Source organism: Bidens hawaiensis, unplaced genomic scaffold (genome assembly GCF_021521415.1).
Source record: "Bidens hawaiensis isolate Kalapana, Puna unplaced genomic scaffold, B.hawaiensis_p1.1 tig00014196_1, whole genome shotgun sequence".
Classification (NCBI taxonomy): domain Eukaryota; kingdom Viridiplantae; phylum Streptophyta; class Magnoliopsida; order Asterales; family Asteraceae; genus Bidens; species Bidens hawaiensis.
This window is the reverse complement of record NW_027492220.1, coordinates 378,811-395,434: the sequence shown is the minus strand read 5'-3', so window position 1 is coordinate 395,434 and position 16,624 is coordinate 378,811. Positions and strand designations below refer to the sequence as shown.

The window sequence follows — 16,624 nt, the reverse complement described above, 5'->3', positions numbered from 1 at the left end:
CAAGTGTGTTTTTAGCCACCAAAACTCATATTTTACTTCGAGATTATATTTTAAATCAATTTTAGTTAATTTCTAAACATACTTGGCATGTCGGTAACCAACTTGATCTTATAACAAGTTCGGACCGATAAAGTTGCATACTCGCTTAACGAACGTTAAGGTTCTTCACAATAGAACTACATACTTGGTTAAGTCTATTTTGATTTTATTGAGTTATCTCATAACATTTGTTATTTTGGGAAGTTAACTTTGAGCTTTGTCAATTATCAAGTCTCGAACTGACAAACCCGAACACTCGTTTAAACCTTGTTTTGGTATTCTTATAACCAAGGGTTTTGCAATATTGCATTTTAACCCACATTATTACTTAACATAGGTTGAGTAAAAAAAGGAAAAAACTAATGAATAGAATACCGAGACCCGGTTTTGAGTAAACTTATTTTACAAAACTCGTTTCTTTAATTTCTCAAATATTTACATTTTAAATCCAAAACTTTATTTATTTACTTTATTTGTCATGTATTTTATTTTAAACCCTTCCAAGACTACCTACTAACACAAAACCCGTTTAATATAGGTCTTGCTCGTTAAACGGATCTCTTCGATTATTCATGACACTATCTTTCAAGTTACTTGTTAATGTGAGTAATTTTTCATCCCCCGTTTTCCATCTTTGGTTTTGGGGGTGGCATTGCATACTTATTCAAATTCAAATGATTTATACTTGAGTCTTAAACCACAACACTTATTGTATATGTTTACTTAAATAAATACTCGATTTGGTGTTATATGCTTTACATGATTATGTGCAAATTCTTGAATGCTAAGGCGGGTAGCCTCATCAAAGTATGATCATACGTTAATTCCGAGTATATATGGTATCCCCATATAGAAAGGTGTCGTCAATGTATTCTTATTGACGATTTCGTTATTTTCGTCAATGTATTCTTATTGACGGTTCTTCAATGTATTCTTATTGACGGTTTTATTATCTAAATTGTTGCTATTATTTATTGTTTTCATATACTAGTTGTGGATTTCATACTATATACTTATTGTCCAAAACTATGAAAATTGCTCACCAACCTTTGTGTTGACAAACTCTATTTTATGCAATGTTACAGGTTTGATGTTAGCTTGATTGGATTACTTGAAGAAACTTATCATCTTGGCTTTAGGATATTAGAAAATAAAAGAACATGTTATTTGTTTATCTATCTATTTGACATTTTGTATAAACAATTGTTGTGTTATTTATGATGATATGGATTTAAATGAGATGTTTAAATATTGTAACTTTATAGTGTCGTTGTGCAATGAGCAATCATGTCGTGCCTCGACGTTTCCGCCTTCATTGGTTGGGGTGTGACAGATTGGTATCAGAGCCATCGACTATAGGATAGGTGGTTAAACGTAACAGCCTAGTATAGTTTATGATCTAGGTTCCCTATACGTGTGCTCATACGTGTTTACCCTACTTGATTGTTTATTGCATTTATTTAATTATTTATAAACTTGTTTAAAAATCTATCTCATCATAAATGTACACATACACACACTTTCAATAGTATTTTAAGGTATTTTTACCTTAAAACTAAACATTAGTTTTTATATTATGTTTTATGGATCACAATCTTAACTTGGATCTTGTTGTTTACAATCTCCTTAAAGCTAGGTTCTATAATTTGCTTTGTGATGACCGTAGGGAACGAAACACTTGATTCGATCATTTGACAAAAAGATTCCAAGAATCGAAGGTGATTTACTTACCTGGGATGATTGGGTTTAGTGTTGGTTTCTAGGTCAAGCAACTCGAGTTATATGAGCCGACACTTTAAGTTGTCGAATGAGAGCGTTCCGGTCGCCTCCTTATTTTTGGTGTTGAAAACATAAAAGCCACGGTGATACGTGGACAAGTGTTTTTAACATCTCGTTGCATCTCCGTTTTATTGTAAGTTATTATCATGATTTGAGTCAACAACATGTAAGACGCGGTGATACGTGCACATGTTCGACTCCATGTATATTACTTTTACATAAGTTTTTATTGCCGGGATATCAAATCATGGTGGTTCATGTACGATTTTTTCGACTGTATACAAATTTCAACACTTCAAAACGTCCAAATTTTAAATTCTCGAAACTTTGAAACATATACTTATATATACATTTTTATCATTTGGTTTATGTATCAACTTAATTTCTACTAACATTCTCATCCTCATGACACTAGGATTCACGTAAAAAAAATGGTTACATACATCTTCTATTTTAAACTCAATGCCCTCAAACTCACTACAATTCTTTATAATTTTTAGAATGCCTCCGCTACGATGCCACTACCGCAAGGACTCCAAACGTAAGATGGCCGCTTTAGTAGCCGAACAAGTCGCCGCTGTGATTCCCGAACTCCTAACTCACTTGCAAGCAAACCAACCTCCACCCGTTGTTGCACCAGTTAAACCCAAACCCGCTCCCTACTTGTACAAACAATTTACCGGTGCTAACCAACCAAATTCCTTGGTACGAACTGTGCGACTACCTTGTTGCAATGGTTTGAAAAGATGGAAAGTGTGTTCCGACACAGCGAGTGCCCCGAAGCGAAGAAAACTAATTTCGGTTCGAGCATGTTTGAGGAAACCACTCTTACATGGTGGGGTAGTGTTATGCATCTCCAAGGGGCGGAAATCGCCATGGCTCTCCCATGGACCGAGCTTAAAGAACTTATGATGAAGAAGTTCTGCCCAAAACATGAGCTCCAAAAGCTCGAAGCTGAGTTTTGGGAACTGAAGCAAGAAAGTGGTGATAACGCCGCCTACTCACTCCGTTTTCACGAGTTGAGCACTCTTGTACCTCACTTGGTCACCCCGCTCGAACGGAAAATTGACAAATACATCGGGGGTTTGCCCATGCTAATCCGTGACTCGGTAATGAGTAGTAAACCGGCAAACCTTGAAGACGCTATTATGCTAGCTGGAGCCCTCTCCGAAAACCATGTCAAGGCGGGTACACTTTCAACCAAGAAAATGAATCTGAACATGCCAAATAAAGATAAACTGTATGCTAAGTTTTCAAAGTGCGTATTTTGGTTGTGTGAGATGCAGTTTCTAGGTCACATAATCAATCCTAAGATTGAGGTGATAGTGAATCGGAAGACTCCTCAAAACCCGAAGTGATACATTGTTCCTAGAGTTGGCATGTTAATTAGGAGATTCATTCAAGACTTCTCCAAGATAGCCGCGCCATTGGCTAGTTTGACCCGAAAGACTATAGTATTCAACTGGGATAAATTGCAAGAAGATACCTTTGTAGAATTAAAGAAGAGGCTCACGCAAGCTCCTGTTCTTGCTTTACCCAACGATAATAAATATTTGGTAGTTTGCAAAGGATTAGGTTGTGTGTTTATGCAAAGAGGTAAGATGATTGCTCATGAAATTTCATGCCATACGCATGACTTAAGCTAGCAATAGTAATGCATACTTTCAAGATTTTGAGGCACTACCTATATGGTACCAAGGGTACCATTTATAATGGTCATAAGAGTTTGAAGTATTTCTTTGAGCAGAAAGAACTGAACATCAGACAGTGAAGATGATTAGAGCTGATAAAGCATTATGATTGTGAAATCAAGTATTATCCTGGTAAGGCTAATGTGGTCGATGACGCATTAAGCCATAAAGGTGAAAATTTTCTCACAATGATTAAGTCGTATAAATTAATTATCACGTCATGGAGATCTTCGAGGCCAAATCCTAGATGAAGCTCATAAGTCTAGATACTCTATTCATTTCGCATCCACCAAGATGTATTAAGACTTGAAGAAAGACTATTGGTGACCGGGCATGAAGAATGAGGTAGTAGAATATGTTAGTAAGTGTTTGCCTTGTTTGCAAGCCAAAGCAGAACATCAGAAACCGTATGGAAAAATACAACCGTTGAAGATACCATAATAGAAGTGGGAAAACATCACTATAAATTTCATGACTAAGCTACCACGTACAGCTAATAATCCTTATACCATTTGGATAATTTTGGACCGTTTAACGAAAAGTTCTCACTTTGTGCCTATATGAGAGGCTATCTCGACATAAATGTTGGCTAAGGTGTTCATTAGAGAGATCGTGGCAAAGCATGGAGTGCATTTGTCCATTGTGTCAGATAGAAACACTCGCTTTACTTCGAGATTTTGGAAGAAGTTTCATGTAGCTGTGGGAACAAGACTATACATCAGTACGGCGTATCATCCTCAAACAGAAGGACAGTCTAAAAGGAATATCCAAACCCTTGAGGATATGCTATGTGCTTGTGTGTTAGACTTCGGTGGAAGTTGAGATGATCACTTGCATTTGGCAGAGTTTTCATACAATAACAGCTACCATACAAGTATTGTTATGCCACCCTTCGAGAAGCTATATAGTAGGTGTTGTAGAGCTCCTGTATGTTGAGTGGAAACCAGTTAGAAAGAGCTTGGAAGCTTAAAAGTTGTGCTAGAAACCTCCTCAAGGTTTGTCAGATCAAGGCAAGAATGAAAGCTGCTAAAGACTGTCAAAAGCCATATGCTGATAAGCGGAGATGATCGATTGAGTTAAACGTTGGCGATAACGTGATGCTTAAAGCCTTACCTTGGAAAAGAATTATCCGCTTTAGAAAGAGAGGAAAGTTGAGTCCAGGGCACATTGGACCATTAAATATCATATATCGTGTAGGTAGGGTGGCTTATAAGCTTGAGTTACTTGCCGAATTAGAAGGAATCCACTCCACATTTCACATTTCTCATTTGAGAAAATGCCTAGCTGATGACACATCTCTCGTGCCGTTAGAAGACATTGAAGTGGATGTGCAGTTAAACTATGTTGAACAACCTATGGAGATAGTTGAAAGGAAAGAGAAGTACCTTCGTCACAAGGTCATTCTTTTGGTTAAGGTGATATGGAAGCATTGCAAGGGATCAAATGCGACTTGGAAGCTGAAGACAATATGAGAAAGTTCTACCCGCATTTGATTATTGATATTTAGGTTTTGGGGGCGAAACCTTTTTAAAAGAGGGTTGACTTGTAGCATCCGCTTGCTTGATAAAATTAATAAAAGGATTTATTATTTTATTTTGTTATGTAACACCACTACTTTAAAAAATAAGAGGAACTATTATTTTACGACTACCAATTATGATTTTATTATTTAAATAATGAATATGGTCTTGGACAACCAAGTGGGCTTAACAACAAATAGATATCGACTTAAGGATGAGCAATGGGCTTAGAGCCCATGAACCTAGGAATATATAAACAACCTAAAACCCTCCACAAACCTCATTGTCGTCATACTCACCTACGCCTCCAAACGCACACACTCCTTAATTCTTCTTACCTTTGAATTCAATAGCTAGATCCAAGACCCGTTTACACGCTTCTCACGTATAGAACGACATGAATCAACAAGAAACAATTTAGTTAACTCTTTAAGAAGTCAAGTCCAAGCCAAACTTGTTTAAGGAGAGGTAAATATGATTCATTGTTGTCGATTAATTTCGTAAATTTATATGAGCATGGATCAGGTGCAGAGGATTAATAAAGTACCAAACTTTTCTTAAAAAGCAAACTTAAGGAATTAATATAAAAGAAAAGATCAGCGCTGCTAGTGTATAAGTGCAAAACTAACCGTATTGAGCATAATGCTCATGTGGTGTGGATGGTTAGTGAGTGCAGAGAGCAAGCCGGTTAGCGCAGGTACAAACCCCGTCTTCAGCCGATTTTCCTTTTAATACACCTAGCAGGTGGAGAGGATCATAACAAGCCCTTAATCCAATCAGCGAGCCCATAATCCGAACAATGAGTAACTGGGCTTTAGGCTCGAGCAACAGATCTGTATAAGTGATTAGGCCTGGCTCAGGGGTGAATAGCAAACAGCGGGCATGTTCCAGTTCAACTGTTATAACTTTTGGGCATGGAAAGATGGATTGTTTGAATCGATTTGCGTAATAAGGCCTTGGGCTTGGCTGCTTATTGATAACAAATCCAAATAATGATTTTTAAACCAACGAACTCACCTCGTTAGTCATTTAACAAAATCTGTTAAACCCAGTAAATTAATATCATAGTTAACTCCTAATAACCACGTAAATGAAAGGAAGTTAATTAATTGTTTTATAGCTTAAGTTAATTAAAGAGTTACCTGTGAAGGAAGTTAGACAAGTTTACTTACCATGGTTAGTTACCAACTTAACTTGGTTAACCTTATTAACTGTTAGCGTAGCAAATCGTGTTACTTAAAGTAACTTCGCTAGATCACTTAGACTACAGTAAAGAGGTTAGCTAATCTAATTAGCTTAATTAACCTCGTTAACTCGGTTAACTTAGTTTATTATGTGAATTAGTTGTGAGACTAATTAACACATGTATATGCTAAACAGTTAGTCGTGCCCAGTTTAAAAAGGAATTACCATTAACTCAAAACGCTTCAGGATCCAGGTGAGTTTTATAGCCCCCTTTCCTTGAAATGTTTTTTTTGGGCTGTGTGCATACTTGTAACAAAAGAATTTATACATGTTATTTTGATATAATTGTATATTGTAAGAGCATGTCGTATGTGTTTGTTTATTTATTGCATATATAATTGTAAGACACATAGAATGGATAGAATGCAAGAATTGGGGTGGCAGATCCTTATAATATATGTGCAAGAGTTAGAATGACTGACTCTATAATATCTGTGCAAGAGTTAGGGTGACAGACCCTTATAATAAATGTGCAAGAGTTAGAGTGGCCGACTATATGATATCGGTGCAAGAGTTAGGATGACAAACCCTTAAATTATATGTTCAAGAGTTAGGGCTGTAAACCCTTCTAATGTATGTGCAAGACTGTAGGAGTATAATGTAAGAATAAGTAAGAAGTAAAAATGTCAGTATAGATTGTATGTAAGAAGAGTATCTTCGGATACAAACGTGTATGTCTGTGTAAGAATGACCCGTGACTTGTTTAAACTAGAACTCACTCAGCGTAGCTGACTTTTAGTATACATGCAGACAAATAAATTGAAGCGGCTAGCTTGAGGAGCACACATGACAGAAAAATAAAGAAGCTGGCATTTTAAGAATGAAGCTTTTATTGATGTTTTATTTTATGTTTGAATGATTGAAGACAAGTTTGAGTGCTTGTTAAAGCAAGAATTGAATGTTTATGTAGCGAATGGTTAAACTTTTAATATTTCGCAAAAAGTTTTAATTAATTATGATATTTAGAACTATGTTTATGAGAAATCCAACATCAAGTAGGGTTGCCAGTCCGGGCTTTGCATGATTTTAACTAATTGTTTACTTAAAATGTAATGCAAGCGTTGTGTAAGCAAAAATGAATTTACTAAAACTCATTTTAAATCAAGTATAGTGCTTTGAATAATTGCATTTACTACTCAATCGTTTTGTATTTACTTTTTTTCTCGAACGGCGACTTTCTTATTGTGTTTAAGCCACCGCACTCTTCAATTCGGAGAGTCCCGTTGCCCCACTTGGAGTTGAATATGTTGTCTTAACTGGGCCCACGCTAGCTTAGAGTTTGGCTTGGGTGTTCCCTGGGAAACCATACCGCTGGCTGCCACTTAACAATCGTTGTGCCGTCACAAGAATGAACTCTCTGGCGTAACACACTGTGGGACGAAAACCCAGGTGGGCTCGTGATCCAAATTGACAACCTTACAAGGCCTAGCTCAAACCAGTCATTATCAATATCCATCCAAAATGATACAAGTGGGGATCGAGTTTGAGTTTCCACTGAAGAACCCAAGCCTTTCTACCACTACATCACAAGTGAAGGGTCATTTTCTATTTACTTAATAGTTAATATTTTATTATTCAATAAAAATATAAAAAGTTAAATAATGAAACCACACAATAAAATACTGGAATATTTTAGTAAATTAAAAGTTACAAGCACGACTCCTCCCTCATAATGTGGGAGTTTAGTTTATATCACATTTTCGCCACAGCACATGGTTGAAAGCAACTAGTTGTGTAATTAACTCAATAATAATAAAATGAGTTTGGATCATACAATTAAGTTAAAGTGTTAACCGTGGAAATTAGTGTAGTTATATATTATATAATAATGTAATAATAGTGTAGCGTAATATATAATTACTAGGTTAGAGCCCGTGTTCAACACGACTGAAAAATAAAAAAAAATTATTATGTGTAATATTTAAATTCAGTTATTTCATATATTAATTTTTATTTATGATTTTTTAATAAATTTTTGACTTATTATGCACTAAAATTTTAAGTTGAAAACAAAACGTTAGTGTTAGATTTATTTTTAAAATAAAACTGATATTGTTATATTAAATATTATGTGTATAAAGATGATATTTATGACAAAATGTTGTCACATATTTAAAAACTAAATTTACAAAAACTAAGGTTTGGTTGTAAAAGAAAATAAATAAAAATATATTATATTTTAAAATAAAAAGAGAAATGATAAACAATCTTAAATGGTTGTGTTAAAAAGATATGAGAAGGCAATGTGATATTGTGAATTGTGAAGATGTTAACAATTAAGTATAATTTTGGTTTTATACTCGAAGAGAAATTACATTTACATATGTCAAGTTAAAAATTCTAACACAATTACCACTTTAGTAGGGTTGGTAAGCACATTTGATTTGAAACATGAGGTCTTGGGTTCAAAACCCGTATCACACAAATATATATTTAATTGAGATTATAGTTAGAGCATTCACAACCAATTTCACAACCACTTGTAACTATAACATTCCTAAGGAATAATGAGATTATAGTTAGATTAGATAGTTAGAGTATTCCCAACCCATTCCCTGTCCTATATCCATATATATCATATAACACTAAAAATCACTGTTTTTTCCCTCTGCTGTTTAATTAAACAATACTTTTTATACCATTATTATTATCTTTTCTTCACTTACAACCATTTTTAGAAAATATTAAAACTAAAAAAAACTTTTTATACCATTATCATTATATTTTCTGTTTCATTCACTCACAACCACTTTTAGAAAATATTAAAATTTAACAATACCTTTTATACCATTATTATTATTATCTTTTCTGTTTCATTCACTCACAACCACTTTTAACAAATATTAAAAAAATATACGATATAAACAGTGAAACCACAAATTTAACTTTCTCCTATAACATTTTCTCTCTCTTTTGCTCACAACCACTCGTATATTTTTAAGGGGCTCTTATATATTAATTTATTTTCCCCGTAATAAAATATCCAAATTGGTTTTGGTCTGAAAATGGTGATATTACAAACGGGCTTGAGGTTATCGGATCACTCATTTTCTTTCGTGCTCTAGGGTTTGCCGATTCGTCCAAGAACACAAAAGGTACATATTTTCCTCTTTTAATTTGCTTTATTATTTCCTCGATCTATATGTCGGTTATCTGAAGATTCATGTTAATTGCCGATTATGCGTTTGTTGTTTGTTGCAATTAACCTGGGTTTTAATCGAATCAACCAGAATTGAGATGTTTACACATTTAACCCTAAAGTTGCCCACCAAGTGTTTGATTAAATGTCTGTTTAGAGGAATAATACATTTTTAGGTGATTCGTCCCTAGCATCGTACAGATTATAAGCCTGTCATTTTTATCCGAAACTCGATCTGTTAACCCGCACCCGAAAGTACTCCTATCCATCGAACCTGAATCCGAATTTACCAAACCTGAACTCTTTCAGTTAGGTTCGGTTAAGGGTTACTGTGTCAAGTTATAGTCACTTATTTATTCTACTAGTTCGTTCGAGAGAGGTTGTTCCATGGATTCGACATGTGTTCGATAGAATCCACCGTTTTTCTTATTCGATCGCATCTATTGCTTTAATTTTAGCATTTTATTAATTTCTTTTGTTTTAGTTTTCTAGGTCAAAAACTAGAAACCTGATAAAACCTGAACTTAAAAAACCCAGGATAGAGTAGGTTCGGGTTTCGATTCTAGATTTCAATTTCTCAAACCCGAGAAACCCAAAACAGGCAAGTACAACTCAAAAGAACACCCCTAGTACAGAACATGGAGTAATGGAGCAGTTTCTGAGTAATCAAAGTTAACAACCACTGAAGAGAGTTCATTTATCGATGTTTAATATCTGCCATTCTGCACGTAAAGTAAAAGTACATAGTGCTTCACTGATAGATACTGAATTAGGTAATATAGAAATGATGAAATCTACAATGAATAACTAACCACCGAAGTGGTCCTAGGGCTATGCCCTTCTCATGCTAATGCAATGAGCCTAACAACTATCTAATACCCCCCCCCCCCCCCCTAAATGACTGTTGATCCTTATTAATAGAAATAGAAATTACACTTAACCCCTCCCACAATTACAAAAGACTATTAAGTAACCAAACTAGAATAAGATCTCTATCATTCACTGTGTTAATTGATAATAATTGCTTATTGTATGACATTCTTTCTCTCTATATTTTTGTTTATATATTTGCATCTTTCTTTTTGTGTTGTATTAGAATATGGAGAACGCATTTTTTACGTCTCATTATCTTCTCATCCATATGTATAATTTGGTGTTGCCATATTTTTTTTTTCAGGTCCATCAGATAGCATGGAGACTCGCATCGATTTCTTGGAATGGCTTGAACCTGACATGGCGTTCAAAATTCTTTCGTGTCTGGATGATTCAGCTGACCTCGTTCGTGCATCTGCTGTTTCACGATACTGGCAGAAGATTGGTGTGCATCATACATTATAACCTGCATAGGTAGTTATATATATTCAATTATTCACACGATTAATAATTTGTTGATTGCAGTGGTCTCTAACGGACTTAGCAAACAGCTCTGTATGAGTACATTTCCTCAGCTCGCCTGCATTACTCATGTAGTTGGACCGAGTCATGAAAACTCAAGTGAGAGAGATCACCGGGCCTACGCATCACTGTTCCGGGCCCTCACATCATTTCCACTAACTTATTGCATTGCTGATCCCGTGAGCGCCTCGAGCACCGACAACTACCCGCAAGAAAGCATCATGAATACTCTAGACCCGAGAGACACAATCCGTAGCCGGGGTTCTTATTGGTCAAGCAAAGGGAGTAATGATCCCGAAACACTGATATATAGTTTGACAGCTAATATTTGTGTTATAACAGAAATTAACTTGCATCCATTCCAAGGTCTGTTTTTCTTCTCTTCTTATTGTTATTATTATTAGTTATTTTAATTTTTTTTTAACTTTTTGTCTGTCAACTGATATTCATGTATGCAGCTTTATTTCAGTTTGATTTCCCAATATACTCGTCTCGATTTGTGCGGTTTAGAATGGGTCATCCGAAGTCTTGCAACGAGTTAAATTATGATTTCGTGGATGCACAAGAATGTGCAGATGGCAAGTTTATTTGGACATACACGTCACAAATGTTCCCCGTGATACAGGTGAGCTCATGTTTCGTTTATTATTACTCTCGAGAAATGCAGTGCTACGGTTAAAAATCATTTTCGAGCATTAAAGAAGGGGAATTTCAATTCAAGATACAACTTTTATGCATATTTTATACTCGAAATTAATTTATTATCATCATAACAACAGTTTTTATAACCATATTAAAAACATAAATGTTTTTAAACTTTGGAGAACAGGAAAAATAAGTGTTTACAGTCATAACACACCTATTTTAACATGTTACATGACAACCCATTTATCCACTGTTGCATTCATGTATCTTTTGGTAATATATTTCATCAATGATCTTCATGGTAACAGCAAAATCGCTTACAAAGGTTCAAGTTGCCTGAGCCCGTGATCTGTATTGGTGGTTATCTGCAAGTTGAGTTGTTGGGTCGGGTTCAGAAACAAGCATCAGATGACAAATACTATTTTTGGTGAGTAAAATATTCACAAGACTTCAAAGAGTAAGTTACAGACTGTTGTTTTAACAATATATGAAATTGCGAGTTTTGTCGGCTTCAATAATTACCCTAGATGTTCTTTTTTGAAAACTTTTGCACATGTTGAGTCCTTTTCACTAACTGATTAACTGATGTTATCTTATTTTTTAGGTGAATGTGAAATGAACAAATTACTCTTATATCAAAAGAAAAAAAGTGGGCCCAAGGTATTTGCTATATGAAATAGTAGGTGGGGCCCATCAGATTTATATATTTATTTGTTTTTTTTAATCTAAGGGTACTTCGGTCATTTCAGATTCACCCAACGTGCATGGGTCGGTTTGGGCTAAAACTGAACCAAAAACAAAAATTTTGGTTTTTGAGATTTTGAAAACCGTTTGGTTTCAGTTTTTTGGGTTTTTGGTCGGGGTTCTGTTCCTTTCGGTTTTGCTGTTTTGGTTTCAAAGATTAGGGCAAAAAAAACTGGCCAAAAATAATAAATTTTGGTCTTTAAGTTTTTTTGTAAGTTAATAATTGATTATTATACATTTGGGCTAAAATATTTGGGTTAAAGCATATATTAGATCATTATAAACTACTTAAAATTCAAAATAAAAATGAAAAATCTGAAGGTTCGATTCCGTTTTTTGGTTTTAGTTACACGCGAAACCGAAAGTTCGGTTTTTACAAAAACATAAAACCAAACCGTTGGTTTTTGGTTCGGTTCGGTTCGGTTAATTTGGGTTTATGCACACCCCTAGAAGAAGATAACACCAGTGAGTGGAAATGATTGAATGCATGCATAAGTGAAAAAAAAAATAATTATAATAGTAAGACACCCAGTGTAATTGTTGAAGCCAAAGGTGAAAAAGTCCAATTTCATATATTGCCAAAAGGACATAATCTGTAATTTGCTCTAATTCAAAGCATAAAGTCCAGGGTTGTCATTTGTGTTGGGTTGGCGGACCCGTATATTTATTTGTGTCAAAGACATTAAGCTTAAGGTCACTCGCTTTTAAAGTGTGGCTCATGTGCAAGCGATAGGGCGTCAGCTATCACCTGCATTCAGTGTCGAGTTTTCTGAACCATCAAACAACGTATCTCTGAAATATGATGTGGAGAAATTTGGACTTACCGTTTCCAACAGACAGAATGCTTCACTTAGCACTGGTTTACTTCCAGTACAACCTCCGAGACAACTTGCTTGGGGTAATTTACAAGACTTTATGCAGATCGTAGAAGCACACGACGATGGTGTGGAGTATGATGTATGGGTCGATGAGCTTGATCCTATTTTATAATCTAGGTACAATATGTGTTTTTGTGTGTGGCGTATCACTGTATATGGTTTGTGGTCTCTTATGCTACAAGTTTCTTTTGTATGATTTCGTGTCGATGATTGGCTTCTCGAGCTGTAATGTTTGGTTATGAGGCTTGTTGACGTTTGTGATCGTGAGGTTTGGTTTCAAGTTTTGGTTATGGTGAGGTTTAACTTTCAAGTCATAGCGGGAAATGAATCAGAGTCTCAAATCTGGGAAATCAGGAATTCTATCTCTGTATCTTCTATTACTTTGGAATCTGAGTCAACCGCTGAATTATAATCTTTGTTTGAATCAATAAACCTATTGAATTATAATCTTTGTTTGAATCAATAAACCAAAAGACTAAATGTTTGACTATGTTGATCTTTAGAACTTAATCCGAATGATTGAAACGGCTAAACCATAATCTAATTGATTGTTAATCTTAGGTAATGATGAACCAACTCAGTATTATGGTTAAAAATAACTAGGTCAATGACACTAAGAACTCAATCCCAATTGTTGATGACCAAAATCATTAACTGATAAACTGCAAATCTCCTTGATTACCCAAAAACACTTTCAAACACCCATTCAAAATCCAAAAGTTAAGGTTTAGAGTACTAACAATCCAACAAACAACTTAACCCTACGCCCGGAGATGGTCATGAGCGGATTAGCCTTGCATAGTCATCTTTATTAGCTCTCTTGATTCTTCAATGGATGATGGCATGGATGATTATGATGATTGAAAGGTGTTAGGATGGTGGAAAAAGGCTTCAAATTCGTCTAAGTATTGTTAGGGTATGAAACATAATCGTTCTAGGGCTTTACCGGGCTTAAATATGGAAGGAAAAACCAAAAAAATTGCGTTTTTTTCGCCCAGGGGACCGTAGCCTACGGTCTCCCCACCGTAACCTACGGTGGGGACCGTAGCCTACGGTCATAAGCCACTGCTTTACGGTGACCGCCCCACCGTACTGTTTTGCCCATAGCTTCTTCGTTATGGCTCCGTTTTACGCTCCGTTTTCGGCCACGTCTTTTTCTTCAAATTCTCTACCACCCTACATAATAAAATCTTCATTTCCACTCCATTTCAAATACTCCAGTTTAGCTCCTTTAAGATTCACTCACCTGCAAACGTAAAATCACCCAAAGTAATCGTGTCCGAGACATATACACACAAAACACACTATATAGCTCACTTAACACACATTATTTCACCCACACATCACATTCCCACACTTGTCCTTTTTCGTCCCGAAAAAGATTAACACCCGAATCAGAACCAGCAACTGTTTTTACAAACAGCTCAAATTATTTTTATTATTGACAAATAACACAAAAACTGCAATTGCCGATATTGCTAGCCACTTAAACCCATGCCCTAATATTTACCGGGAGAAATAAGGTATGAAAAATTTATTAGTTTATATGATTAAGTGAGACCCACACATCAAAGCCCTGAAGCCGCCTTACCATGCTTCATTATGGTTTTACCGAGCCAGATCACCCCAGCTTGACTTAAACCTTAAAATTAGATGATCAAAACTTTGCACATCCAATTGTATAATTTTAAGCCCAAATGTAATAGCTAAAACAATCAAGGATATTATCACCCAACCTAAACTTAAGTATCAAAGTCTACCAGAATTGCCATTAGATACAATTAAGATGCAATTAGATAACTATCTAACAAATGGTCCCCACTACATGGCATACCCCCATTATCAAGCAACACCCCAAGGTCCATCTCCGTAGGTGAATATGCATGAATTCATCTATAGGGCTTACATATAACGTGTCCCCTGTGGTCCGTTTCTTAATGGTAATTGTAACACCCCGACCGATGGCGGATTATACATCGGGGCGCTACGAATTGTTTCATTACTCGCGACACTATTTGGGTGTCAATATTTAATAAATACATTTCATTGCGCATGCGCATAACACACCAGAAAGTAACATAAATCACATATCATAACTCATAATATTCAAATACATAATTTTGTCTTGTTATATTTTAAACTAGGTCCAAAGTAAAAGAAAACATCATACGTGTCCTCGAGTTTCCAAAAGCAGCTACAGCAAACCTGAACATGTGTTAAAATAAAACGTCAACACTTGCGTGTCGGTGAGAAATCAAGTTTAATAGATATAAATGGATAATAACAAAGCACTGCGCGCAACATGTGTATAACTGGTGTTCAACATAGTGTGTAAACAGATTGTGATCAAGCCTAAATAGATCATAGCTCATAGTTCATAGCGTGCTCCAAATCGAGCAAAAACAAATAATCATTCGTGTATGTGCAAACAAACCAAGAAAATCGTAACAATAGGTCTCCCGTGTTCATCTAATGGATCCATGAAAACTTCGGAATAGGCCGATCAAAGCGGTTAATGATCAACACATACAAATATACAACACTAGTAAACGTCCATAACACATGGGTTTTGCGCACAAAATTTCATAAACAAGTTTAAGACTCAAGTTGTACGAACACATGAACATCCCAAAACGTTAAAAATAAAAGGGGATTAGGTACGAGATTACTCACCTGTAAAAGGTGCGTTGAAAGATAATGCAAGAACCAACTTTTAAACAAGCGAAAGTTAACCTATAAATAAGAGGTTATTGGTTTAACGATTGGTTTTTATGTCTTGAATATATGTAAGTCACTTAAACAAATTATAAAAAAATTATATATTATATATTTACCGAGATTTCTGGGCAGAAAAGAAGAGAAGACGGATTGCAAAGAGGGGAGTGGAGGCGTTGCTGAGGATCTTCGGCTGAGAGTAAGGGAGAAAGATTTTTGGGGAGTTTTTAAGTGTTTGAGTGTAGTGTTTAATTATCCAAGAAATTAGTTTTATTTATAGGAAAACCCTAGGGAACACATCCCTTGAATTAGGGAAAAAGATCTTATCAAATCAAAGCAAAAGATATCAAAAGCAAGAGATATGATGGCAGCTACAGGGGATGGGGAAGGCTGACAGGTTACTGTTCATAGCATGGGAGAGGTCAGTCAAAGTACTGTTCAAGACATGGAAAAGAAGATTTTAAAAGATTATGCCAGTTACTTTTTCTAACAACCAAGAGGGTTGGTAAGCAAGCTGCGCCGAAAGTGACTTTTCGGACAGATGTCAGATCTGGCCTACTGTGCCCATACCTTGGCAGGTATAGCACAGAAGATAAGATATTTCAAAAGCATACAGGCTGGCTTAAACTGGAGAAAAGACTTAAGTGTCTAGCGCGAGAAGGCTTGAGTGCGCGAGGGCGAAGGCAGACAGAACAATCCTTAGCGCGCCGCGGGAAGAACTACAATCCTTAGCGCGCCGCGGGAACAGTTCGCCTCGCGTATCGCAGGAACAGCTGGTCTTCACGCAGGCTTCCTTGTAAGGAGTCTGGCGCGTGGAGCTGCGCAGACATCCTT

General features: G+C 35.8%; 2 protein-coding genes across 2 annotated transcripts; both read left to right on the top strand.

Moving 5' to 3' along the window:
- The first annotated feature begins 4,091 nt into the window (after nucleotides 1-4,091).
- On the top strand, nucleotides 4,092-4,981 carry LOC143546035 (uncharacterized). Its single transcript, XM_077037788.1, has 2 exons — nucleotides 4,092-4,305; nucleotides 4,707-4,981. Exons 1-2 carry the CDS (start codon nucleotides 4,092-4,094, stop codon nucleotides 4,979-4,981), a joined length of 489 nt encoding a protein of 162 aa, XP_076893903.1.
- Nucleotides 4,982-9,328: 4,347 nt separating this feature from the next.
- Nucleotides 9,329-13,394, top strand: LOC143546029 (F-box protein At4g00755-like). Its single transcript, XM_077037784.1, has 6 exons — nucleotides 9,329-9,369; nucleotides 10,591-10,731; nucleotides 10,812-11,174; nucleotides 11,267-11,433; nucleotides 11,762-11,880; nucleotides 12,908-13,394. The coding sequence occupies exons 2-6, from the start codon at nucleotides 10,605-10,607 to the stop codon at nucleotides 13,185-13,187; spliced, it is 1,056 nt and encodes a 351-aa protein (XP_076893899.1). The 5' UTR covers nucleotides 9,329-9,369; nucleotides 10,591-10,604; the 3' UTR covers nucleotides 13,188-13,394.
- Nucleotides 13,395-16,624: the final 3,230 nt, after the last annotated feature.

Coding starts and splice junctions, on each gene's coding strand:
- LOC143546035 (XM_077037788.1), top strand. CDS start 4,092: ATGTTGGCTAAGGTGTTCATTAGAGAGATCGTGGCAAAGCATGGAGTG. Junction 4,306..4,706: donor TGAGGATATGCTATGTGCTT/GTGTGTTAGACT, acceptor TATATCGTGTAG/GTAGGGTGGCTTATAAGCTT.
- LOC143546029 (XM_077037784.1), top strand. CDS start 10,605: ATGGAGACTCGCATCGATTTCTTGGAATGGCTTGAACCTGACATGGCG. Junction 10,732..10,811: donor ACGATACTGGCAGAAGATTG/GTGTGCATCATA, acceptor TGTTGATTGCAG/TGGTCTCTAACGGACTTAGC. Junction 11,175..11,266: donor TAACTTGCATCCATTCCAAG/GTCTGTTTTTCT, acceptor TCATGTATGCAG/CTTTATTTCAGTTTGATTTC.